Source organism: Oryctolagus cuniculus, chromosome 5 (assembly GCF_051225735.1).
Source record: "Oryctolagus cuniculus isolate XC-2025 breed Fujian yellow rabbit chromosome 5, ASM5122573v1, whole genome shotgun sequence".
NCBI lineage: Eukaryota > Metazoa > Chordata > Mammalia > Lagomorpha > Leporidae > Oryctolagus > Oryctolagus cuniculus.
Window position 1 is genome coordinate 122,328,259 of NC_142871.1, and position 26,358 is coordinate 122,354,616.

General features: G+C 40.1%; 2 protein-coding genes across 2 annotated transcripts in view; one reads left to right on the forward strand and one right to left on the reverse strand.

The window, feature by feature from the left end:
* Window positions 1-11,946: 11,946 nt before the first annotated feature.
* ADGRF4 (adhesion G protein-coupled receptor F4) overlaps window positions 11,947-26,358 on the reverse strand; it is a 28,552-nt gene continuing 14,140 nt past the window's right edge. The window contains exons 4-10 of the mRNA XM_002714479.6: window positions 25,488-25,639; window positions 24,100-24,351; window positions 21,301-22,680; window positions 19,268-19,309; window positions 18,803-18,862; window positions 17,068-17,124; window positions 11,947-13,462 (exon numbers count right to left, since the gene is read on the reverse strand). Coding sequence (XP_002714525.4) covers window positions 17,077-17,124; window positions 18,803-18,862; window positions 19,268-19,309; window positions 21,301-22,680; window positions 24,100-24,351; window positions 25,488-25,639 — 1,934 coding nt within the window. The 3' untranslated portion in view covers window positions 11,947-13,462; window positions 17,068-17,076. The remainder of the gene's footprint in view (window positions 13,463-17,067; window positions 17,125-18,802; window positions 18,863-19,267; window positions 19,310-21,300; window positions 22,681-24,099; window positions 24,352-25,487; window positions 25,640-26,358) is intronic.
* On the forward strand, window positions 14,625-14,962 carry LOC149126634 (ribosomal biogenesis factor). Its single transcript, XM_089333213.1, has one exon. The coding sequence runs from the start codon at window positions 14,660-14,662 to the stop codon at window positions 14,960-14,962; it is 303 nt and encodes a 100-aa protein (XP_089189339.1). The 5' UTR covers window positions 14,625-14,659.

The following is a 26,358-nucleotide window of genomic DNA, read 5'->3' on the forward strand; positions in this document are numbered from 1 at the left end:
TTTGCATTCCCACCAACAGTGGGTTAGTGTCCCTTTTTCCCCACATCCTCGCCAGCATCTGTTGTTGGTAGATTTCTGCATGTGAGCCATTCTAACCGGGGTGAGGTGAAACCTCATTGTGGTTTTGATTTGCATTTCCCTGATTGCTAATGATCTTGAACATTTTTTCATGTGCCTGTTGGCCATTTGGATTTCCTCTTTTGAAAAATGTCTATTGAAGTCCTTGGCCCATCTCTTAAGTGGGTTGTTGGTTTTGTTTTTGTGGAGTTTCTTGATCTTTTGTAGATTCTGGTTATTAACCCTTTATCTGTTGCATAGTTTGCAAATATTTTTTCCCATTCTGTCGGTTGTCTCTTCACTCTCCTGACTGTTTCTTTTGCAGTACAGAAACTTCTCAATTTGATGCAATCCCAATAGTTGATTTTGGCTTTGACTGTCTGTGCCTCCCGGGTCTTTTCCAGAAATTCTTTGCCTGTGCCAATATCTTGAAGGGTTTCTCCAATGTTCTCTAATAACTTAATGGTGTCAGGACGTAGATTTAGGTCTTTAATCCACGTTGAGTGGATTTTTGTGTAAGGTGTAAGGTAGGGGTCTTGCTTCATGCTTCTGCATGTGGAAATCCAGTTTTCCCAGCACCATTTATTGAATAGACTGTCCTTGCTCCAGGGATTGGTTTTAGATCCTTGGTCAAATATAAGTTGGCTGTAGATGTTTGGGTTGATTTCTGGTGTTTCAATTCTGTTCCATTGGTCTATCCATCTGTTTCTGTACCAGTACCATGCTGTTTTGATTACAACTGCCCTGTAGTATGTCCTGAAATCTGGTATTGTGATGCCTCCGGCTTTGTTTTTGTTGTACAAGATTGCTTTAGCTATTCGAGGTCTCTTGTGCCTCCATATGAATTTCAGCATCATTTTTTCTAGATCTGCGAAGAATGTCTTTGGTATCTTGATTGGGATTGCATTGAATCTATAAATTGCTTTTGGGAGAATGGACATTTTGATGATGTTGATTCTTCCAATCCATGAGCATGGAAGATTTTTCCATTTTTTGGTATCCTCTTCTATTTCTTTCTTTAAGGTTTTGTAATTTTCATCGTAGAGATCTTTAACGTCCTTGGTTAAGTTTATTCCAAGGTATTTGATTGTTTTTGTAGCTATTGTGAATGGGATTGATCTTAGCAGTTCTTTCTCAGTCATGGCATTGCTTGTGTATACAAAGGCTGTTGATTTTTGTGCATTGATTTTATATCCTGCCACTTTGCCAAACTCCTCTATGAGTTCCAATAGTCTCTTAGTAGAGTTCTTTGGATCCTCTAAGTACAGAATCATATCGTCTGCAAAGAGGGATAGTTTGACTTCTTCCTTCTCAATTTGTATTCCTTTGATTTCTTTTTCTTGTCTGATGGCTCTGGCTAAAACTTCCAGAACTATGTTAAATAGCAGTGGTGAGAGTGGGCATCCCTGCCTGGTGCCAGATTTCAGTGGAAATGCTTCCAACTTTTCCCCATTCAATAGGATGCTGGCTGTGGGTTTTTTATAAATTGCTTTGAGTATATTGAGGAATGTTCCTTCTATACCCAATTTGCTTAGAGTTTTCATCATGAAAGGGTGTTGAATTTTATCAAATGCTTTCTCTGCATCAATTGAGATAACCATATGGTTTTTCTTCTGCAGTCTGTTAATGTGGTGAATCACATTGATTGATTTGCGAATGTTGAACCATCCCTGCATACCAGGGATGAATCCCACTTGGTCTGGGTGGATGATTTTCCTGATGTGTTGTTGTACTCTATTGGCCAGAATTTTATTGAGGATTTTTGCATCTATGTTCATCAGGGATATTGGTCTGTAATTTTCTTTCAGTGCTGCATCTTTCTCTGGCTTAGGGATTAAGGTGATGCTGGCTTCATAGAAAGAATTTGGGAGGATTCCCTCTTTTTCGATTGTTCTGAATAGTTTGAGAAGAAATGGGATTAGTTCTTCTTTAAATGTCTGGTAGAATTCAGTAGTGAATCCATCTGGTCCTGGGCTTTTCTTTGTTGGGAGGGCCTTTATTACTGTTTCAATTTATGTTTCAGTTATGGGTCTATTTAGGTTTTCGATGTCTTCATGGTTCAATTTTGGTAGATTGCATGTGTCCAGGAATCTATCCATTTCTGATAGGTTTTCCTGTTTGCTGGCATACAGGTCCTTGTAGTAATTTCTGATGATTCTTTTTATTTCTGTGGTGTCTGTTGTTACGTTTCCTTTTTCATCTCTGATTTTATTGATTTGGGTCTTTTCTCTTCTTTTTTTAGTTAGTTGGGCCAATGGGGTGTCAATTTTGTTTATTTTTTCAAAAAACCAGCTTCTCGCTTGGCTGATTTTTTGTAATGTTTTTTTGGATTCAATCCTGTTAATTTCTTCTCTGGTTTTAATTATTTCTCTTCTCCTACTAGATTTGGGTTTGGTTTGCTGCAGTTTTTCTAGGTCCTTGAGGTGCGCTGAAAGCTCATTTATTTGGTACCTTTCCAATTTCTTGGTATAGGCACCTATTGCTATAAATTTGCCTCTCAATACTGCTTTTGCTGTATCCCATAAGTTTTGATATGTTGTGTTGTTGTCTTCATTTACTTCCAGAAAGTTTTTGATTTCTCTTTTGATTTCTTGAATGACCCAGTGTTCATTCAGGAGCATGTTGTTCAGTCTCCATGTGTTTGCATACTTTCTGGGGTTTCCTGAGTTCCTAATTTCCAGCTTCATTCCGCTGTGGTCTGAGAAGCTGCATGGTATGATTCTAATTCTTTTAGATTTGCTGAGACTTGCTTTATGGCCTAGTATGTGATCAATCCTAGAGAAGGTTCCATGCGCTGCTGAGAAGAATGTGAAGTCTGTAGATGTAGGGTTGAAAGTTCTGTAGATATCTGTTAGATCCATTTGGGCAATAGTGTCAATTAAATCTGCTGTTTCCTTGTTGATCTTCTGTCCGGATGATCTGTCTATTTCTGAGAGTGGAGTATTGAAGTCCCCCAGTACTATTGTATTGGAATCTAAATCTCCCTTTAAGTCCCTTAACATATCTTTTAAATAGACCAGTGCCCTGTAATTAGGTGCATATACATTTATAATAGTTACATCTTCCTGTTGAATTGAACCCTTAATCATTATATAGTGTCCCTCTTTGTCTCTCTTAACAGTTTTTGTATTAAAGTTTATTTTGTCTGTTATTAATATGGCTACACCTGCTTTTTTTTGGTTTTTGTTGGCATGGAATATCTTTTTCCAACCTTTCACTTTCAGTCTGCATGCCTCTTTGTTAGAGAGATGTGTTTCTTGTAGGCAACAAATAGTTGGGTTGTGTTCTGTGAGCCAGTCAGCCAAACGGTGTCTTTTAACTGAAGAATTCAGACCATTAATGTTCAATGTGACTATTGATATGTAGTGACTTTGCCCTGCCATTTTCCCAGAAATATTTTCTAGTATATGCTTTGAGCTTCCCATGCTCTTTTACTGGTAGGTGTTCTTCCTTTCCCTTCTTTCATATTGATGGCCGTGTTTCTGTGTTTCTGAGTGTAGCACATCTTTAAGTATCTTTTGCAGGGCCAGACGAGTGGCCACAAAGTCTTTCAATTTCTGTTTGCTATGAAAGGTCTTTATTTCACCTTCATTCACAAATGAGAGCTTGGCAGGATATAATATTCTGGGCTGGCAATTTTTCTCTCTTAGCACCTGTGCTATGTCTCGCCATTCCCTCCTAGCTTGTAGGGTTTCTGATGAGAAGTCAGCTGTGAGTCTGATTGGAGATCCTCTGAGAGTAATCTGACGTTTCTCTCTTGCACATTTTAGGATCTTTTCTTTATGTTTCACTGTGGTAAGTTTAATTACCACGTGTCATGGTGAGGATCTCTTTTGGTCATGTTTATTGGGGGTTCTATGAGCTTCCTGTACTAGGATATCTCTGTCCTTCTCCAAACCTGGAAAGTTCTCTGCTAGTATCTCACTAAAAAGGCCTTCCAATCCTTTCTCTCTCTCCATGCCTTCAGGAACTCCTAGAACTCGAATGTTGGTTTTTTTAATAGTATCCTGTAGATTCCCAACAATATTTTTTAGATTTCTAATTTCCTCTTCTTTGCTTTGGTTTGACTGTATGTTTTCCTGTGCTCTATCTTCTAAGTCCGATATTCTCTCTTCTGCTTCACCCATTCTGTTTTTAAGGCTTTCTAATGTGTTTGTCATTTGATCTATTGAGCTCTTCATTTCATTTTGATTTCTCTTCACTATTACACTTTCCTGTTCTACTAGTTTCTGAGTTTCATTTTGACTCTTCCTTAAAATTTCATTTTCACGAGAGAGATTTTCAATCTTGTCCATTAAGGATTTCTGTAGTTCAAGGATTTGCTTTTGAAAACTTCTAAATGTTCTTATCATAAATTTTTTGAAATCCGTATCTTGCATTTCTTCTATCTCATCATCTTCATACTCTTGGCTTGGGGTGTTTTGCTTATTTGGAGGCATCATAGTGTCATCGTTGATCTTGCTCCCTCTATTTCTGTGTTTGTTACTCGGCATAGTTAATTCTTCTTGCGTCACTGTGCGTTTTTTTTTTCTTTTTTTTTTTTTTTTTATACTGTGTCCGTGTTAAGTGGACTGCCTGCTGTTGGAGGAGCCTTGGAGGCTTGAGATGGGTGCGGCCTGAGAGCTCTGCCTGGTTCTTCCTGGTTAAGGGTGTGCAAAGGTGACACCCTCAGGTTATGTGTGGTAAATCTCTCTCTTTTTATTTATTTATTTATTTTATTTATTCAGGGGGTAAGTAACACCGCAGGGCAGGGCTGTGCAGAATTGATGGTATTTAGCTTCCAGTCTTTGGCTCCTCTGGACTCCCACTGGGTTGCCTAGGCTACTGAATTATAGTGACTCAGTTCCTTAACTCTCCCCCATTGATATGTAAATCCAGAGAGGAGGCCTGCTCTTTGTCTCTTGGGAATTCTTCAAGCCTTGCAGCCTTGTAACCTTTGCAAGGTTAGGGGGAACAGAAACCCCGAAGCTTTTTTTTTTCCTTCTTTCCGGTAGTGAGTTTGCTGCACTTTCCGGCCCCCCTCTAGATTCTGACCCCCGTTTCCCCACCAATGTCTCGGGTTATTGAGCTCACCTCCCCTTCCAGCGCCGATGTGTGGACTCGGAGCCCTGAGCGTCCCAAGTCTCCCCGCTGTTGTCTGTGTGGCATGCACTCCCCTTGGAGCACTGGCGCGCAGACCCTGGGGCTTCTGCGGCTCGGTCCCGCGACTTGGCTTCCGCGCGGTGGGCGACCTTGTTCTCCCAGTAGGTCCTCCGATTCACGGCTGCTCCATCCAGAAGGGTTTCCCCTGCAATTTTTTTTTTGGTTCTATTTTCTGCGGCTACCGTAACTCCCCTTTTATTAAACTAAATTTTCCCGGACTATCGGTGCGCGCCCTCACTATTCCGCCATCTTGGCTCCACCCCCTCCCATTATTTCTTTATCCAGTCTTCTGCTGATGGGCATTTGAGTTGGTTCCAGGTCTTAGCTATTGTGAATTGAGCTGCAATAAACATTAAGGTGCAGACAGCTCTTTTATTTGCCAACTTAATTTCCTTTGGGTAAATTCCAAGGAGTGGGATGGCTGGGTTGTATGGTAGGGCTATATTCAGGTTTCTGAGGAATCTCCAGACTGACTTCCATAGTGGCTTTACCAGTATGCATCCCCACCAACAGTGGATTAGTGTGCCTTTTTCCCCACATCCCTCCAGCATCTGTTGTTGGTAGATTTCTGAATGTGAGCCATTCTAACCAGGGTGAGGTGAAACCTCATTGTGCTTTTGATTTGGATTTCCCTGATTGCTAGTGATCCTGAACATTTTTTCATGTGTCTGTTGGCCATTTGGATTTCCTTGTTTAAAAAATGTCTGTTGAGGTCCTGGGCCCATCTCTTAAGTGGGTTGTTTGTTTTGTTCTTGTGGAGTATCTTGATCTCTTTGTAGATTCTGGTTATTAATCCTTTATCGGTCGCATAGTTTGCAAATATTTTTTCCCATTCTTTTGGTTGCCTCTTCACGTTCCTGACTGTTTATTTTGCAGTACAGAAACTTCTCAATTTGATGTAATCCCAATTGTTAATTTTGGCTTTGACTGCCTGTTCCTCCATAGTCTTTTCCAAGAAGTCTTTGCCTGTGCCTATATCTTGCAGGGTTTCTCTGATGTTCTCTAATAATTTGATGGTGTTGAGTCGTAGATTTAGATATTTAATGCATGTTGAGTGGATTTCTGTGTAAGGTGTAAGGTAGGGGTCTTGCTTCATGCTTCTGCATGTGGAAATCCAGTGTTCCCATCACCATTTATTGAATAGACTGTCCTTGCTCCAGGAGTTGGTTTTAGATCCTTGATCAAATATAAGTTGGCTGAACAGGAGTCACTGTGCATTTACTTCTCATGTAGGATCTCTGTCCTTAATGTGTTGTCCAATGTGAATTAATGCTATAACTAGTACTCAAATAGTATTTTACACTTTATGTTCTGTGTGGGTGCAAACTGTTAAAATCTATACTTAATATATACTAAATTGTTCTTCTGTATATAATATAAAGAGAATTGAAAATGAATCTTGATGTGAATGGAATGGGAGAGGGAGCAAGAGTTGGGAGGGTTGCAGGTGGGAGGGAAGATATGGTGGGGGGAAAGCCATTGTAATCCATAAGCTGTACTTTGGCAATTTATATTTATTAAATAAAAATTAAAAAAAAAAAACAAATATAAGTTGGCTGTAGATGTTTGGATTGATTTCTGGTGTTTCTATTCTGTTCCATTGGTCTATCCATCTGTTTCTGTACCAGTACCATGCTGTTTTGATTACAACTGCCCTGTAGTACGTCCTGAAATCTGGTATTGTGATGCCTCCGGCTTTGTTTTTGTTGTACAAGATTGCTTTAGCTATTTGAGGTCTCCTGTGTCTCCATATGAATTTCAAAATCATTTTTTCCAGATCTGAAAAGAAGGTCTTTGGTATTTTGATTGGTATTGCATTGAATCTATAAGTTCCTTTTGGGAAAATGGATATTTTGATGATCTTGATTCTTCCAATCCATGAGCATGGAAGATTTTTCCATTTTTTGGTACCCTCTTCTATTTCTTTCTTTAAGGTTTTGTAATTTTCATCATAGAGATCTTTAACGTCCTTGGTTAAGTTTATTCCAAGGTATTTGATTGTTTTTGTAGCTGTTGTGAATGGGATTGATCTTAGAAGTTCATTCTCAGCCATGGCATTGCCTATGTATACAAGGCTTTTGACTTTTGTGCATTGATTTTATATCCTGCTACTTTGCCAAACTCTTCTATGAGTTCCAATAGTCTCTTAGTAGAGTTCTTTGGGTCCCCTAAATAAAGAATCATATCATCTGCAAAGAGGGATAGTTCGACTTCTTCTTACAATTTGTATTCCTTTAATTTCTTTTTCTTGCCTGATGGCTCTGGCTAAAACTTCCAGAACTATATTGAATAGCAGTGGTGAGAGTGGGCATCCCTGTCTGGTACCAGATCTCAGTGGAAATGCTTCCAACTTTTCCCCATTCAATAGGATGATAGTGGTGGGTTTTTCATAAATTGCTTTGATTGTATTGAGGAATGTTCCTTCCAAACCCAGTTTGCTTAGAGTTTTCATCATGAAAAGGTGTTGAATTTTATCGAATGCTTTCTTTGCATCTATTGAGATAATCATATGGTTTTTCTTCTGCAGTCTGTTAATGTGGTGTATCACATTGATTGTTTTGCATACATTGAACCATCTCTGCATAACTAGGATAAATCCCACTTGGTCTGGGTGATGATCTTTCTGATGTGTTGTTGCATTCTATTGACCAGAATTTTATTGAGGATTTTTGCGTCTATGTTCATCAGGGATATTGGTTTGTAATTTTCTTTCAATGCTGCATCTTTTTCAGACTTAGGGATTAAGGTGATTCTGGCTTCATAGAAAGAATTTGGGAGGATTCCCTCTTTTTCGATTGTTCTGAATAGTTTGAGAAAAATGGGATTAGTTCTTCTTTAAATGTCTGGAAGAATTCAGCAGTGAATCCATCTGGTCCTGGGCTTTTCTTTGTTGGGAGGGACTTTATTACTGATTCAATTTCTGTCTCAGTTATGGGTCAGTTTAGGATTTCTGTGTCTTCATGGTTCAATTTAGGTAGGCTGCATGTGTCCAGGAATCTATCCATTTCTTATAGATTTTCCTATTTGCTGGTATACAATTCTTTGTAGTAATTTCTGATGACTCTTTTTATTTCTGTGGTGTCTGTTGTTACGTTTCCTTTTTCATCTCTGATTTTATTGATTTGGGTCTTTTCTTTTTTTAGTTAGTTGGGTCAATGGTGTGTCAGTTTTGTTTATTTTTTCAAAAATCCTGCTCTTCGCTTTGCTGATCTTTTGTAATGTTTTTCTTGGATTCAATCCTGTTGATTTCTTCTCTAATTTTAATTATTTCTCTTCTCCTACTAGTTTTGGGTCTGGTTTGCTGCAGTTTTTCTAGATCCGTGAGATGCATTGATAGCTCATTTATTTGATGCCTTTCCAATTTCTTGATGTAGGCACCTACTGCTATAAACTTTCCTCTTAACACTGCTTTTGCTTTATCCCATACATTTTGATATGTTGTGCTGTTATCCTCATTTAATTCCAGAAAGTTTTTGACTTCTGTTTTGATTTCTTGAATGACCCATTGTTCATTCAGGAGCATGTTATTCAATCTCCATGTGTTTGCATATGCTCTGGGGATTCCTGAGTTGCTAATTTCCAGCTTCATTCCACTGTGGTCTGAGAAGCTGCATGGTATGATTCTAATTCTTTTGAATTTGCTGAGACTTGCTTTGTGGCCTAGTATGTGGTCAATCCTATAGTAGATTCCATGTACTGCTGAGAAGAATGTAAATTCTTTAAGTGTAGGATGAAAAGTTCTGTAGATATCTGTTAGATCCATTTGGGCAATAGTGTAAATTAAATTTGCTGTTTCCTTGTTCATCTTCTGTCTGATTGATCTGTCTGTTGCTGAAAGTGGATTATTGAAGTCCAATACTATTGTATTGGAGTCTAAGTCTCCCTTTAAGTCCCTTAACATATCTTTTAAATAAACCAGTACCCTGTAATTAGGTGCATATACATTTATAATATTCACATCTTCCTGGGCCAGCACCATGGCTCACTTAGCTAATCCTCTGCCTGTGGAGCCAGCACCCCAGGTTCTAGTCCCAGTTGGGGTGCTGGATTCTGTCCCAGTTGCTCCTCTTCCAGTCCAGCTCTCTGCTGTGGTCCAGAAAGGCAGTGGAGGATGGCCCAAGTCCTTGGGCCCTGCACCCACATGGGAGACCAGGAGGAAGTACCTGGCTCCTGGCTTTGGATTGGCACAGTGCACTGGCCGTAGCGGCCATTTTGGTGAACCAACGGAAAAAGGAAGATCTTTCTCTCTGTCTCTCTCTCTCTCACTGTCTAACTCTGCCTATCCAAAAAAAAAAAAAAGTTACATCTTCTTGTTGAATTGACCCCTTAATCACTATGTAGTGCCCCTCTTTGTCTCTCTTAACAGTTTTTGTGTTAAAGTTTATTTTGTTTGATATTAAGATGGCTACACAAGCTCTTTTTTCATTTCTGTAGGCATGGGATATCTTTTTCCAACTTTTAACTTTTAGTCTGCATGTATCTTTGTTGGAAAGATCTGTTTCTTATAAGCAGCAAATAGATGGGTTTTGCTTTTTAATACATTCAGCCAGTCTGTGTCTTTTAACTGGAGAGTTGAGGCCATTAACATTCAATGTAACTGTTGATAAGTAGTGACTTTGCCCTGCCATTTTCCCAAAGATATTCCTAATATATGATTGAACTTCCTGTGATCTTTTACTGGGAGATTTTCTTCCTTTACCTTCTTTCGTATTCATGGCTGTGTTTCTGTGTTTCTGTGCGTAACACATCTTTAAGCATCTTTTGCAGGGCTGGATGAGTGGTGACAAATTATTTCAATGTCTGTTTGCTATGAAAGGTCTTTATTTCACCTTTGTTCACAAATGAGAGCTTTGCAGGATATAATAATCTGGGGTGGCAGTTTTTTAAGTACCTGGGCTATATCTCACCATTTCTTCCTAGCCTGTAGGATTTCTGATGAGAAGTCAGCTGTGAGTCTAATTGGAGATCCTCTGAGAGTAATCTGACGTTTCTTCCTTGCACATTTTAGAATCTTTTCTTTATGTTTCACTGTGGTGAGTTTGATTACAATGTGTCGTGGTGAGTATCTCTTTTGGTCATGTTTACTAGGGGTTCCATGAGCTTCCTGTACTAGGATGTCTCTGTCCTTCTCCAAACCCGGGAAGTTCTCTGCTAGTATCTCACTAAAAAGGCCTTCTAATCCTTTCTTTCTCTCCATGCCTTCAGGAACTCCTGTAACCCGAATGTTGGGTTTTTTAATAGTATCCCGTAGATTCCTAACAATATTTTTTAGATTTCTAATTTCCTCTTCTTTTCTTTGATTTGACTGTATACTTTCCTGTGCTCTCTATTCTAAATCTGATATTCTCTCTTCTATCTCACTGATTCTGTATTTAAGGCTCTCAAATGCATTTGTCATTTGTTCTATTGAATTCTTCATTTCATTTTGATTACTCTTCAATATCACAATTTCATGTTCTACTAAATTCCTCATTTCATTTTGATTCCTCCTTAAGATTTCATTTTGATTAGAGAGATTTTCTATCCTGTCCAGTATTGATTTCTGTAGTTCATCAATTTGTTTTTTATAACTTCTGAATATTCTTATAATAAATTTTTTGAATTCCATATCTTGCATTTCTTCTATCTCATCATCTTCATAATCTTGTATTGGAGCATCATGTTCATTTGGGGGTGTCATAATGTCTTCCTTGTTCTTGTTTCCTCAGTTTCTGCATTTGTTGTTTGGCATTGTGGAGATATTTTTTGGTTTCTTCTTTTTTTTTTCTCGCTGTGGTAGCCTTTCTTGTTATACTATGACTCTAGATTAAGTGGACTGTCTGCTTTTGGTGAATCTCTAGAGGCTTGTGGTGGGTGTGGCCAGAGAGCTCTGTTCAGTTCTTCAGGGTTAAGGGTGTGCCAAAGGTGACACACCCAGGTTTGGCACGGTAAATCTCTCTCTCTCTCTTTTTCTCTCTCTCTTTTTATTCAGAAGAGAAGTAATTCCACTCAGCTGAGCTCTTCTCCTTGATGGCAATCAGTGCCTGAGTGCTAGAGCTCCAGTGGGTATAATAGTCATCTGCTCTGTCCCAAGGACCACACAAAGGATCTGTGTAGTCCTCAGTGTAAACTCAGATTCCCCTGCAATATCTCCCACCGAGTTGCCAAGGTTACCAAGTTTTTGGCGTCTCCCACTGAGACTACTCACGTCTCAACCACACCATGAGTTCTCCCACACACCCTCAGTTGTTTTGTTTTGTTTTGTTTTGTTTTTACAGTCCCAGTTCATAAGCTCCACACATTCACTAGGTCTTTGTTAGGTGAGTGGAGAGAGAATCGTGTCCGTACCGGTCCCTTTTATTTTTATTTTTTCTCTCCTCTATTTAGGCTGGTGAAATTTCCCCCATGGGGCTTTAAGCCTCGTTCCCTCTAGGCTCTTCCTGCCGCTTTTCTGCCAGTGTCTCCAGCAACTGCGGTTTCGCTTCACCTCCCTTTCCAGAACTGGTGTGTAGACTTGGCAACTGGGGTCCCGAGCCATGAGTGCCCACGCTCTCCAGGTAGGTCCACCGTGTACCACTAGTTCTGGAAGAGTTTCCTCTGCAGTTTTTTCCCTAACTCTTCCCTGAGACTACAGTATCTCCACTTTTATTAAACTATCTTTTCCCAGACTATCAATGCACTCCTCCCTATTCTGCCATCTTGGAGCTCCTCTAATAATTCAAAATGACTCTTATACTGTTTCTAAACCAATATTACAGCAGATTTTGTTCTTGTAATTATGTTTATTTTTTAAATTTTTAACTGACACAAAATGGTCATATGGATGGTTACCATATAATGCTTTGATATATGTATACATTGTATAATGTTCAATCAGGGTAAACATACCTATCTACCCAAACATTTATTATTTATTATGGTAAAACATTCAAAATCCTTTCTTCTAGTTGTTTTTAGAGCAATATATTGTACATTATTATTATTTATAGTCACCCTACTATGCAATATATCACCAAAATATCTCACTACTATCTAACTCTAACTTAGTATCTCTCCTAGACTCTGGTAACCACAGTAACACTCACCTTCCATGAGCTCAACTGTTGACAGCAGCCCTACAAAGAGGCATTCATCCAGTTTTTCTTGTTTTATGTCAAGGGGGTGATTAAATTGCTTTTATGGCTTTTACTTTATATTGCTTTACTCCCATTCATATGTCCGTCTAGGGCACTACTAAATGCCTTGCTATTTAAAACCAAACTGGTGATAGAGATTTCATTGAGAGGCCCTGAAAGGCAGTCCAAAGTAGTGCTTTTTGCCAAATATTTCTAAGTTGCTTCATTGTGGGCATATGATAGGATTTCATTCTCTAGCCTCCTGCAGGTCTATACAGTGAGTTCAGGTGGACTGAAAATAGAATTGGTACACAAGAATCTTGTGGTACCAGTGAAGAAATTTATCGTGGCACACATGAGCATGTTGTGAAAGTTAAATATATTCATTGTTATTTCTAAAATAACAACATGAATTTTCTTTATTTATAGTGGTTTAAAAAGACATACATGCACTCTGTGTGCAGGTACACACAAAACACACAAACAGTAAAACCTACAAGAATATTTTTTCTTTTTCACACATGAGGAAACTAAGATTCTAGAAACTAAATTATTTCATCAGTGTCTAACATAGATTAAAATAACAAACACATTAAATAATTCTCAGACTTCTCCTCTGTTCCTTACCTTTAGGGAGCCCACAGGCCATAACTGTCTCCAAAGTAGACTGTTTCTCCTGCCTAGCCCTCCCATTGCTATTCTATCCTTACCCCTGAAGTTGGATGGAGCCCCCATTCCCCAAAGTGCCCAGAATCTGTGCAAAGAGATGATGGTGGAATCATAGAGGTATAGCACTGGTATCAGAAAGAAAAGCAGACCAAGTCCAGTAGGAACCCAGTAACCTCAGTCTTGCCAAGGAGACCATAACATTTCGGCAGGTTCATTGCTAATCTTCCCAAGCTTGGCCAGGAAAACAACCTCTTGTACGTCAAGGGTAGGTCAACAGGTCAGTCTATCAGCATTGCTAAAGCCCAGTCATCAAATGCCATCCTTAAACTTTTCTCATCAAATATTTGCACATCAAGAGCTTGGGTGTCACAGCTGGAAGAAGGAAAATGTCTTTCAAGGAAGCATGGCAGTCTCTTCTCAGTCAAGCCTGGCTTCCTTGTCTTCCTCCAGGAGCTCACTCTCAGTCTCATTTGCAGGACATCCTCAAGGAAGGAGGCAACCTGGGCAAAGTGATTGTGATACTTGTTATTGGAAAAAATAATAGCTGGAATTTACTGAAAACTTAATTTGACCCCAATGCGATTCTAGGAGTTTTTTAATGTATTAGCTCATTTATTTCTTTTTTAACTTTTATTTAATGAATATAAATTTCCAAAGTACAGCTTATTGATTACAATGGCTTCCCCCCCATAACATCCCTCCCAACCGCAACCCCAAACCGTCCTAAGAGGTATGTACTAGTATGAACTCCCTTTTACAGATGAGGAAATGGGGCAGAGAGACATAAATGATGTTCCCAGGGTCATACAGAGGGAAGGCCATTTTCCCAGCCATTTTCTCCTACGTCTTTTGTCCTCTATGCTGCTCTCTAAACCCTATCATAGCACCTCCTTTGCTGCATGAATTTGGTCACTGGCATGATTCTGTCTCTCTGAGTTTACCATTTTACATTGTAAACCCTGTTGCTTGCTTTGTTGTCTTTGCTTATTTTTTTACTGTGGAATGAAGAACTTTGTATCCTTGTAAGTCAATTTCAGGCCTAAAATCAGACATCTACGAAGAACTGAGAGGCTTGCTGGCACCACTGGAACCATACTGCCTGTAAGTCTGTTATATAAAAGACTGCCCTTCATATAAACAGAAGAGGGCGCTGTGCACCTGTGATGCCCCCTCTTCCCTGCCTGGATTTCCTTGCTAGAATCCGTAACTGAACCAAATTTCCCACTTTCATACATCTGATGCCCTTTTCTGACCCCCAGACTACTTGACATAGTGTTGTCAATCCAGTTTCTGGAAACAATCCCGACGATGTCATTGGAATGTGAGGGGTTTCCTCCTACACTAGGAGCCTCAATTCTCTTACAAGTACAATGCTGATTGCCTGCCCCTTTCTCACCACTGGAATTCTGCCTGCCTCCTGGGACCTGCTCAGTCTTTGATTTTGTGTTCAGGTTGAAGGTCTGAAATAGATTTTCTCTAAGGATTAGCCATGTCCCAGACTATGGCCCTGCTTTATGCTTATCAATCTCCCCAGATGTGCCTGAGTTGAATTCTGCCATAATCCCTGTGCCTGTAGTCCCTCTCCCTGCTAACAAACCCCACTTGGTGATGCCTGCTCCCCAATGATCCTTTGAAAATCATTATTGTGAGATGGTGTCACCTGGACCTCCAGCTGCAGCACACGGGGATTTAAAACAATGGCCAAGAACAAATTAAGAGGACAGAAGTCCAAAAATGTATTTCACATAGCCAGCCAAAAAAATTTTAAGGCTAAAAACAAAGCAAAACCAGTTACTACTAATCTTAAGAAGATAAACATTATGAACGAAGACAAAGTTAACAGAGTGAACAAAGCTTTTATAAATATACAAAAGGAACTTGCAAACTTCTCAAGGGGCCTTTCTCTGGAACCGTTACAGAAAGAGCTGATTCCTCAGCAGAGTCATGAAAATGAACCTGTTAATGTTGATGAAGCTACAAGATTAATGGCTCAGTTGTAATGCAGTGATGCAGCATGATGTGATGGAATTCCCCCCCCAAAAAAAATTTCAATAAATTGTTCTATACAAAAAAAAAGAAAAGAAAATCATTATTGTGAATATTGTGAATTTGCTGTCCCTGTATTCTGTTGCTTTTTGGGTTTCCAATATGGTCTGCCATGATGCCAGCTGCTGTTCTAGTACACTCTTTTTGAAAGATTTATTTTATTTATTTGAAAGAGGTACAGAGAGAGATAGAAACAGAAAGAGAGGTCATCCATCTGCTGGTTCACTCCCCAGATGGCTGCAACAGCCGGAGCTGTGCCGAACCAAAGCCAGGAGCTTCTTCCAGGTCTCCCACGTGGGTACAGGGGCCCAAGGACTTGGGCCATCTTCTACTGCTTTCTCAGGCCACAGCAGAGAGCTGTATCAGAAAGGGAGCAGCCAGGACTAGAACCGGCACCAATATGGGATGCCGGCACTTAAGGCCAGGGCTTTAACCCACCACGCCACAGCACCAGCCCCTCCAGTACACTTCTGATACCATAAGTCTTGATGTAAAAAAGCATATACTCCAGTTTTTGGGAAATGGCAATAGTCACATGGCCACCTGTGGAGGATATGCTGAGAAAAATAATGTTTGGTACATTACCTACCCACTGGGTTCAAAAATAGAAGCTAAAAGTTGCAAAATAATTTAGCAAGGAGTTCCTGGGGTAATGCATTCCCACTTCCTTCCTAGACGTCCTCTTAAGGTGGGTCTAAGGTCTTGCATACCTCCCCAAGTCTATAAATAGTATAGTCTCTGATCTCGGTTTCTACAGGTTTTATCCAACTTTTATTATGGCCAACCATGTATATTCAACTAGCGGAGATAAGACTTCAACCAGACTTCTTTCTTGAGCGGCTGGATGGAATATCCTAAGGAGGTAGGGTGGAGCCTCCTCTGCCTGAGACAGTCTGATAAACCCAAAACAGGTTGTCATCAAATTGGGACCAGCTGAATTAGTGACTCTCAATTAGTGACAAATCAAGAAATGTTATAATGATACACCACTGTGGAGGAAACCTGCCGACTAGAAATTAGAAAAAGCTAGAAGAGTCAACCTTTTTAAAGTTCTAATATAAAAATCTAAATGTGGAGATAATCAATTAATGATAAGGTGCTAGAATTGCACTTTCTTTGTTTTCCCAGCACCCCATTCATGTCAGCTAATGTTTACAGAGCCCTAATACTACCCCTCCCTATCCCTGGCACCATGTGCCCATGTTCCACACCAGAACATCAGGTTTGAAGGACCTGTAACATAGGAGATCCCATTAAGGTTCTTCCAACTCACAATGTCTTTGGTTCCATGAGGTTGTTTCAATCCCTTGCTTTGCCCCATTGGTCGTATATGGTCATGACTCAGAAAGGGAAGTAATGTAAAAGAGGATGTGGCTGAAGCCAGATGGTGTTTAATGAAAAGAAATGTCTAAGACTCATCCATGTCCATGCATAAAGGCCATGAAACCTCTCCCAGACAACACCATTACAAAAGCTGAACAACCCTGCCTATGCCCTCATGTTACTTCTCAGGCTTTCTGCCCTTCATGACTGCCTACGAGTCTTTTACCCTGGTTCTACTCCTGTAGAAATAAGTCTCATGGGTTGACTGTGAGTAGGCAGCTAACTGGCCACAACCCCACTGACACGCCCATAGGAATGATTCTGGGCCCCATTTCAGTAGAAAGGGGTGGGTCTGTTGCTTTGCTATTTCAATCAATCAGATCTTTCCTCTCATTCATGGGGCTATTGTAAGGGTTAGTATTCACTGATTAGATGATGTTAAGGCATGTGAGCAGTTAAGATAGCACTGTATCTGTGCGATAATAACAGCATCTGCTCAGAGGACAGAAATTAAGAGCATGCTTAAGGTTTAGTCATTTATACTGAGATAACATCAATTTCAAAGAAAGTGTTCATATTTTCATTTGTGTACTTAGCAATGAAGAAATTAGGCCTCCCCATTCCCTTCCCACCTCATTCTAGCATAAGATAGCAAAGAATAGTACATTCCCAAAGGGCACTGAGTGTCTTGATACAACTCACAAGTAAAGTTTATCTTTGAGTTTTTAATACTCACATTTCATTCTTAACGATTCATTAATTTAGATCCATTGGTTGGGCTTAGTGATGCATTCTAAATGGGGGAGAAATAATAGTGGTGACAATGCATACTGCTTTGGATAAAAGACAGATATTTACATTTTTGTGTATGCCTGCCTGGAGATAAACATGAAAATGAAGACATGAAGAAAAGCACGCAAATAGACACTGCTACACAGAATTAAATTATCATATTCCACTTAATTAACATAGTATGCTACCTCATTAGTTTTATGTTCAGTCAAAAAATAGAAACAAAACTTACCAATTAAGTCATGGCATACCATTGACTATAAGATATATTTCAATTTGGAATGATAAATTAAAGAAAATGCCTATCTTAAAATTGATCACTATGATATTAAAGGTCATATTCAATCCTAGTTAATTATAGATAAGTGATGATTCCCAGTGTATCCAGAAAGTCTATTTTTAAGAAAGTAGCTCGTAATCAGTCTGTTGAACAATTGGTTTTAACTAATCTGGTAATGTTGGCAATTTTAGTGCCTTAAAATACAGAGTGCCAAATCAAAAGACTTCAAGATCTATAAGTACCTAGATACACCAAACCAGAAAAAGTATGGTTTACTGGAAACAGTCATGAACAAGGAGCATGGAAAGATTTTCATGAAGGCCAGCGCCACGGCTCAACAGGCTAATCCTCTGCCTAGTGGCGCCGGCACACCGGGTTCTAGTCCCAGTCGGGGCGCCGGATTCTGTCCCGGTTGCTCCTCTTCCAGGCCAGCTCTCTGCTGTGGCCCGGAGTGCAGTGGAGGATGGCCCAAGTGCTTGGGCCCTGCACCCCATGGGAGACCAGGAGAAGCACCTGGCTCCTGCCTTCGGATCAGCGCGGTGAGCCGGCCACAGCGCGCCGGCTGCGGTGGCCATTGGAGGGTGAACCAACGGCAAAGGAAGACCTTTCTCTCTGTCTCTCTCTCTCTCTCTCACTGTCCACTCTGCCTGTCAAAAAAAAAAAAAAAATTCATGACATTGGTCCTAGTTGTGATTCTGCTCCTGATCAGCTGGGTGAACTTGAGCACATCCCTGGACTTCAGTTTCTTACTTGTTAAATGAGTGGGTTGGGCTAAATCTCATTTTTTTTTAATTTATTTTTTTATTTGACAGAGTTAGACAGTCAGAGAGAGAGACAGAGAGAAAGGTCTTCCTTCTATTGGTTCACTCCTCAAATGGCCGCTATGGCCAGAGCTACGTCGATCCAAGGCCAGGAGCCAGGTGCTTCCTCCTGGTCTCTCATGCGGGTACAGGGTCCAAGCACTTGGGCCATCCTCCACTGCACTGCCGGGCCATAGTAGAGAGCTGGACTGGAAGAGGAGCAACTGGGACTAGAACCTGGCGCCCATATGGGATGCCGGGGCCGCAGGCAGAGGATTAACCAAGTGAGCCACGGCGCCAGCCCTAAATCTCATTTTTAATTTATCTCTCGTTTCCTAGCTCTCACATTCTATGATTCAGTAATCCTGGATTCATGTGGTCCCATCACCACATGTCAAGCTGAAACACACCCTGTAGAAAGTTCTCTGGAAGGGAATATGCTGTTGACCGTCAGTATGGGGGAGGAGCACTCCAGATGTATACAAGGAGGAAACATGTGACTCTTTGCCTATAACAAACCCTGAGATCTAACCTATAATATTTGCATCAGCAAAATGTAGAGGACCACCCAGGGTTGAGACTAAAAGGTAAGTGCTTACCTCTGCTACCCTCGATTTCCCCTTCAGTGATGACATCCTCATCTTCAAGGCGTCTCTTATCTAAAAAGCAGTAACAGTGAGAAATATACAGATGTCAGAGGAAACAGCAGAATCCCCAGGCTCACGGGCATGTCCTGAAACCTTGAGACCTGTAACCTCAGCAAGAGCAACCGCCTGGCAAATAATGACATTTGGATAACACTGGAAGTGTAGTTATAGCTAGATTTAGAATTCTGATTAAAACTATGGCCATGCTTTTGATTCTTTTCACCAGCATTACTCACACACAGCCTCTGTTGACTTGATAAGAGAGGATAGTTCTCCCCTCTCCTTGCAGCTGATGCTCTGCACCATCCTCACAAGCAAAGCTCCCCGGACTTCACTCCCCAGCAAAGCAGCTTCACCCTCCTGCTTCCCTCAACCACATGAAAATCATTTACAATGAGTGCAGCCAATTCAAAATACCTTGTGATCCATAATGGTTCCAAAAAGTAAGATGAAGAAACCCTGTGGCAAAATTCAACAGAATCATTCAGAGACGGCTTGTAAACAATATCCATGCTATTATTTTGCTATCAAATTTCCTAGGTAACTTCTAGGGTAGCTTTTGGTCATTAGAAGCCAGTTTCCACTGAAGTGGGGACACATGCATAAAGAGTATTTCCTTGGAGTCAATCTCCACCCTTGGAAGAGCACCCTTATGGGATAGTGCGTGAGATTGATTGAAATAGCTCCAGTTATAGGATAGAGCTCTTAATATTATTAAGTTTTTCGTGCTTTATTCGCAAATGTTATGGTCATTGTTCTTACTCATGATAGTAATACAGGACATGGAATCTTGTAATTCAAAATCAGTCATGGAAAGTGTCTTAAGAAAATCAGGCTTATATTCTAGTCTACTTTCAGTTTACGTTAATAGTAAATAGGCAGACAGGGTCTTTGAGCTGGTGAGAAAGTTCTGCATAAAAGAGAAAGCTACAGAATTACTGCCAGGAGGATCTCTTTTTTAATCTAAGGGGAGAGAGAGAGAGAGAGAGAGAGAGAGAGAGAGAAGAAACACTGACCCAGATGACCGAAAATTTTAAATGTGAGTCATAAGGAAAGTTTCCTGAGAAAAGAGTATTATATGTAAATAAAAATGCATGCTTTTTTTCTGTCAGGAAAAGAGAAACACAAATGAACTAAAAAAGAATTATATAGAGCAGAGCTCCCCACATTTAATTAAGTTACAAAGTAAGAAAAGCGATGAGATCATCAGTCACCAGAGTGACTTCAATAGTGGGAAATTCATCAGTCCAAGAGCTTTCGGTTTCAAGAGAAAAAAAAATAAAACACTTAAAGGTTTCTCTCTAAAGCAATGGCACAGGATAAGTTAAGGAAATGTGTTCCATTGTTATTAAAGAATTATATGTGTGATATATAATGGATCTAGGTTGGCATTTCTTTAAAGTATGCTTTGTATTTTGTGCCTTGCTTTTAACTAGAGCAGAGTGGCATGTAACTATGAATACTCTGCCGCTTTTCCAAGTAGTTTTATTCATAATAGTTGAAGCAATAATAAATTTTTTTCTGCAAAGAACATCACTGTAACTACTTTGGGCTTTGTGGGCCACAGAGCCTGCTGCAATAGCTCAAATTTGCCAGTGAAGCTCAAAAGAAGTCACAGAAAAAATGTAAACAACTGAATATGGCTGTCCTATAAAGTCCTATTTACAAAAACAGGCAGCAGGTAATCATTTGCCAACCCTTGATTAAAAGCATAATTAAGTACATAGAGCTGCTAAATTCACCATTACTCAGAGGTATGAACTCCATTCTGGCTTATGACAGCTTCTCAGAATTGCAAGCTTAGTAGATGAGAGGGAGTGAAACAACTTTTAGAGGAACCTGCCAGACCAAGCACGTTAAGCGGATGACAACAACAGAGATCACTGGAGAGCTATAACTTATTTCACAGACTGGAAGGTTCAAGTCTAGATGAAAGTGACGTTCCCAAGATCAGGTAATGTATCAAAAGATCTACTTCTATAACGACTTGCACTGATCCCACAGGGAATTAGAGGAGAAAGGTATGAAACTCCTGATTAATACCCAAAGTATCAAGGGCCATCCCTTCACACTATGGAAAACATCCATTCTACTGAGTTCACAAATACTAGAGAAAAGATAAAACTTGTGCTGGCTTTGAGGCATAATATTTGAGTAGTCTCACTTACCCGTGAGCTAAGGTTAGCCCTCTATAAATGAAGGTTAAGTTCTCCAGACAGTGAAACTTTAGGAGGGATGCAAAGGAAATCGGAAGAGAAGAAAGGAGATTCCTACTAATGAGCCAGATCATCTAACTGAACAATCAATAGGGTTTGAGATGCAACAGTCAAATACCCTAAATATATGGAAGAAAATGAAGGGAATATTTTGTGTTCTACTAGTTTAAATAATAGGCATTTTTGTTGGTCTAGCCAGAACACACACAAAAAAATTTCCTTCATGGAACTTACCTGGAAAGCATTTAGTAGGGCAAAGATTATATGGAATATCAAAGAAGTGCCTTCTATGAGAGTGGCTATTCCAAAACCCCAGGTCAGTCCCAGCAATGGAGTGAGAATGGCAACATTTTTGCTGATCCTTATAATTATGGCTACATCCTGAGACTTGGAACTGCCAATAGAGGGTCTCTGAGTATTGAAAGCCACAACCAAAACCACAATGAGATTCACAGCCACAATGACCAAGGCTGGGATAACAAATGCAAAAAGGGCTTTGGTATTGTCCCAATTAAGCCAGCAAGCCTCCTGTCTCACATAGCCCTTCTCTGGCTCTGTGACTGCAACTGTGGTGACAGCAATGACCAACGGGCACCCATATCCAATGGCAAAACCAATGGCCATCATGCGGGACTTCATCATCCTCCGGAAAATGACCAGTATTCCGTAGACGATGAGCAGTGCTTTGAAGAGCATCCAGAAAAACAGACAGAGGTAGAAAAAATGGCTGAAAAATGTCACTGCAACACACCAGTTGTAGTCCTGGTCCTTTCTGTTAAATATAGAGCCTACAATGAACCACACATTAGCAGTCAGCAGTGACACTGCTATGTTCACAATGCACACGTGACGCATGTATGATATCTCGGTCACAACCACCCGGGACCAAACCGTAACTTCAATGATCAGGCAGAGAATCAAGCTAAGGATTGAGATGCTGAGCCCAATACAGGTGATGTAGTCCAGAACTTTGTCAGTCACCAATCTGGGGGACATCAGAATAGAAAAAGACATCAGCGCATTGGTGTAGTTGCAGCGACATTTGACTTTGCTCATGATATCCAACGTCGTTTCACACACCTTCTCGTCCCACCGCCTTTGCGTGAAGTGCCAGCCAACACACTGGGCCCTGGCAGTCCGGGATTTGTTGATCTTTTCAAAGGTGAGCAGGATTTCTTTCAGGCTTTCCGGTAAAACCACTGAAAGGACCAGACCATTTACAGGTCTGGAAAGACTCACATTCTTCAAGTGGGCTTCTTTCAGAATGGCCCCCAACGTCGGAAAAGCTATGCTAATGGCTTGAGATGCATTTGGCGGCAGCTTCCTTAGCTCCTGCTGAGGAATTTCTATCATTCCTAAGATATCTTCTGTTGTATTGTTCAAGTGCATGGAGAAGTTCAGACTTTTCTCTGAGGTATTGCGGCTGATGTGAAAGCCTTTTGTCTGAATGAAGAGTTCATCCACAATATTCTCAGATTCATTGTGGATTCGGAGCTGTCCAGCAAACATGTTCACTGACTGCAGCAGATCTGAGCTGGCGTTCACGTCAGGAATGAAGGCCCAGTTTGAAATGGCTGTGGTGTTGAGGATGTGGTTAGCCACTTCACCGTAGCTCTGCAATGGTGAAAGGAAGATGTTACACCAAGGATTTATACACTCAGGTAAAATGTCGATTTTTAAAATCTGAAAGTTCTACATATTCAGTTGTTTCATTTTATTTGACATATATCTCTTCAAATTCCCTTTTTTTGTATTAGAATGGCATATTAGTGAGGTTGCACAGAGGGAAGAAAAGTAAAAAGAAAATCAAAATTAAACAACTAAAGTTGACCTGCTCTTCTATTGCACATAGGGCAGAATTTCCAAACTGCAGTGAGAACCCAAGATTCTCATTAGGGATAATGATGCTTAATGGAGGGGAGTGGGGGTGGACTCTACAGTCATCTAAGTCTGAGAAATACGGCATACCGAATTCCTATATCATCCTTCTTATAAAGAGTTCCAACGTTCATTAGCTCACGAAAAGCTCTGAAAATCCTGCCACAAGGAAATCTGCTCAGCTTTGCTAACCCAGATCTTCCTACAACTGCTGTGCCGTTCATCTCCCTGTTTAAAATGGAATTCCCATGTAAGTGCATTTCCATTGCTGTGAAACAACCTCTGTCTATCCAACACCTCCCTATACTTCTTAGCCTTTAGTGACCATTAATTCACTCCCTTCTTCTTTTTGCTTTAACTTTTACATATTGTTTTATTTATTTGAAAGGAAGAGAGACAGACAGACAGACAAGGAAAGAGCGATCTTCCATACACTCCCCAAATTCCCTAAACATCCAAGGCTGGGCCAGGCCAAAGCCAGGAGGCTGGATTTTAATCTGAGTCTCCTATATGGATGTCAGGGACCAATGTATTTGACCCATTACTTGCTGCCTCCCAGTGTGCACATTAATAGAAAGTTGGAATCTAGAATAGAGCTAGGACTCGAACCCAAGCACTCTGATACGAAATGTGGGCATCCCAAGTGGTGTCCTAACCTTTGTACCAAGTATTCACCCCTACCTTTCTTCTTTGAAATCAAATTTTTAAAATTCTATATGTAAGATATAAGGAGTCAGAAATACTAATGTAATCATTGCAGATTGCATAGATTTATTGGACTATCAAACAGTATCCCACAAATATGTATAATTATTATGTCAATTAAGAAGAAAAAAAGAATTAAAAAGGAACCTCCATTAACATTTCTTAGAACACTTAAGTTCTATAGAGTATAATTGGGGAACACTGAAATAGTCAGTCTTAGTCATGATCATTACTGTGTGATGTTTTCTTGAAAATAATGTGTATAAAAATGAATTTTTAAAAATATCCTTTTTGAAAACATCTATAAATTAGAATGACTATTTCAAAATTGAAATGCCTGCTGTTGTTTTAACAGTTGTAGTTTTTACCCTGAGATTACATTTATAAGTGTCAAAATATAAGATCTTCAGAAAAACATCATCAGTTTTTAATTAATTTAACAAAAAATACCTTCATTTTCTCTCGAGTAACATTGTCAGACAAGTCTGTAGAAATATTTTTTAATAACTCCACTATAAATGCAATGTTTCCAGATGTGGTTTCTGATGATTTCACAACATCAATTATGCAGGCATAGTCAAGGGGGCAGTTCTTACGGATTCCTTGAGCCACGCTCTCAATAGGCTCTGGAGCTCGAAAGTCAAGAATGTGCAGAGGTATGGAGGGTGCTACCACAGAAAGGCGCGATACATCGTCTGAGTCCTGTTGAAAAAATATATTGCTTCATTCAAAAATGCTTAAGTAATTAATGTGTCAGATTAAAAGAGCAAAAGACACAATCCATACAGAGAAAATAGATGGAGAAGCAAGTGTACATCCTGAGTTGTACAGAGAATAAGAAATGTGGAGTCACAAATAGGCAGGGATTCCACTGAAATTCCCACTAGATTGTGATGTTAACCTTTCTTTCGGACGTTTTCTTTCAGAACAGTAATTTTGCCCTGAGTACTATCACAACCAATTCTCTACAGAGATATGGGGAAACAGAGCAAGGATTTCAAGGGTCATGGGTCTTGCACATTGGCACATTCAACACTGAATGCTAAAGTTATTGTGATTTCAGAAATTCAGATTTCATTAACTAAAATTCAGATTTCATTCACTCATTTCCTAGTACTTTTACCTACAATTACTTGGAATGTGACTTTAGATAAGGGAATGCAAGAATTTAATTCCATTTATTCCCTTCTGAATGCTATCATAGTTGCAATGACTTCTTCATGATTACCTGTGTTAAGTGATAGAGACTTCACCTGCAATTCTTTTATAAAACCACCAATAAAATTTAAGGAAATACAGAGATCTATGTGCCTCAATGGGATATGAGAGAAAGAAGAAATGGTTGCTAAGTGGAAAGATATTAGATAGGAGATTTTGATTTAACTGAGATTAATTATTACACATTGAATTTATTCTGTTCCCTCTGGATCACATATTCCTCCTTTTATTAGTCAAGTGATTGAAGGTACAAGAGAAAGATTTCAAAATTAATTACATTTCTATACACATTCAATTGATTAATTAATTGGCACAAGCGCATATAAACCCACCTTTAGAGCTAAAACTTAACCCACTAAGAAGTCTTTTACATTATAGTATAAATGAGTTTCAGGGTTGGTTTGTTTGTTTTGAGAAATGATTTAAGTTTTGAGAAATGAGTTAAGAGATGGGAGGGTTTGTATAAGGAAGGTAGGACAAGAAACCAATTTAACCCAGTCTGCAGCTTTTCCTAAGACCAGGTCTGATATTTATGCCATGCTGAACCGACCACATTGAAAATGACTCTGTCACCTCCTGAGGTATTGGCTTCTATCCCTAGTCATATGTAAATGCATCACCTGAAAGAGTGTATCCAAGGAAAGGCTTGTACATGTTTCAGTTGATTTTTGCCACTTTTTTTGATCACATGTAAATCCTACTTCTCCATGAAAGTGTTTACCGCAGGGCTGGCTGCAGTTGGAAGGAGAACTGCAAGATCCATGGCATTTCTCTAAAACAGAAAAGAGAAAAAGTAAGAACCCAACTTAGAATTTCTCTTCTCTGACAATAACATCTAATCCATTCTGGGGGAGTTTGGATTGCTTTGTGGAGGAGGAGACATTGAACTGGGTCCACAGCAATGAGAAACAGCTGCCAGGCAGACTGTGAGGTTGGCATTGAGGAAGAGTGATTAGCATGTAGACAGGCAAATTGTGGACAATTCAGATAGGCTAATTCAGAGCACCTGAAAGGGAAGTGGCAAAAAATGCAAGTGGGGAAAAATCAGAAATTATGTCATGAAGGGCCTATAATGCTGTGCTAGTTAAGAGTTACCAGAGGCCAGCGCCGTGGCTCACTAGGCTAATCCTCCACCTTCAGCGCCAGCACTCTGGGTTCTAGTCCCAGATGGGGCACCGGTTCTGTCCTGGTTGCTCCTCTTCCAGTCCAGCTCTCTGCTGTGGCCCAGGAAGGCAGTGGAGGACGGCCCAAGTGCTTGGGCCCTGAACCTACATGGGAGACCAAGAGAAAGCGCCTGGTTCCTGGCTTCAGATCGGCGCAGTGCGCCAGTCGTAGCAGCCATTTGGGGGGTGTACCAACAGAAGGAAGACCTTTCTCTCTGTCTCTCTCTCTCTCACTGTCTAACTGCCTGTCAGAAAAAATAAAAATGAGTTACCAGAAAATGTGATTGAATTACTTTCTGAATGTTAACTGACAACACAGAGCAGGAGT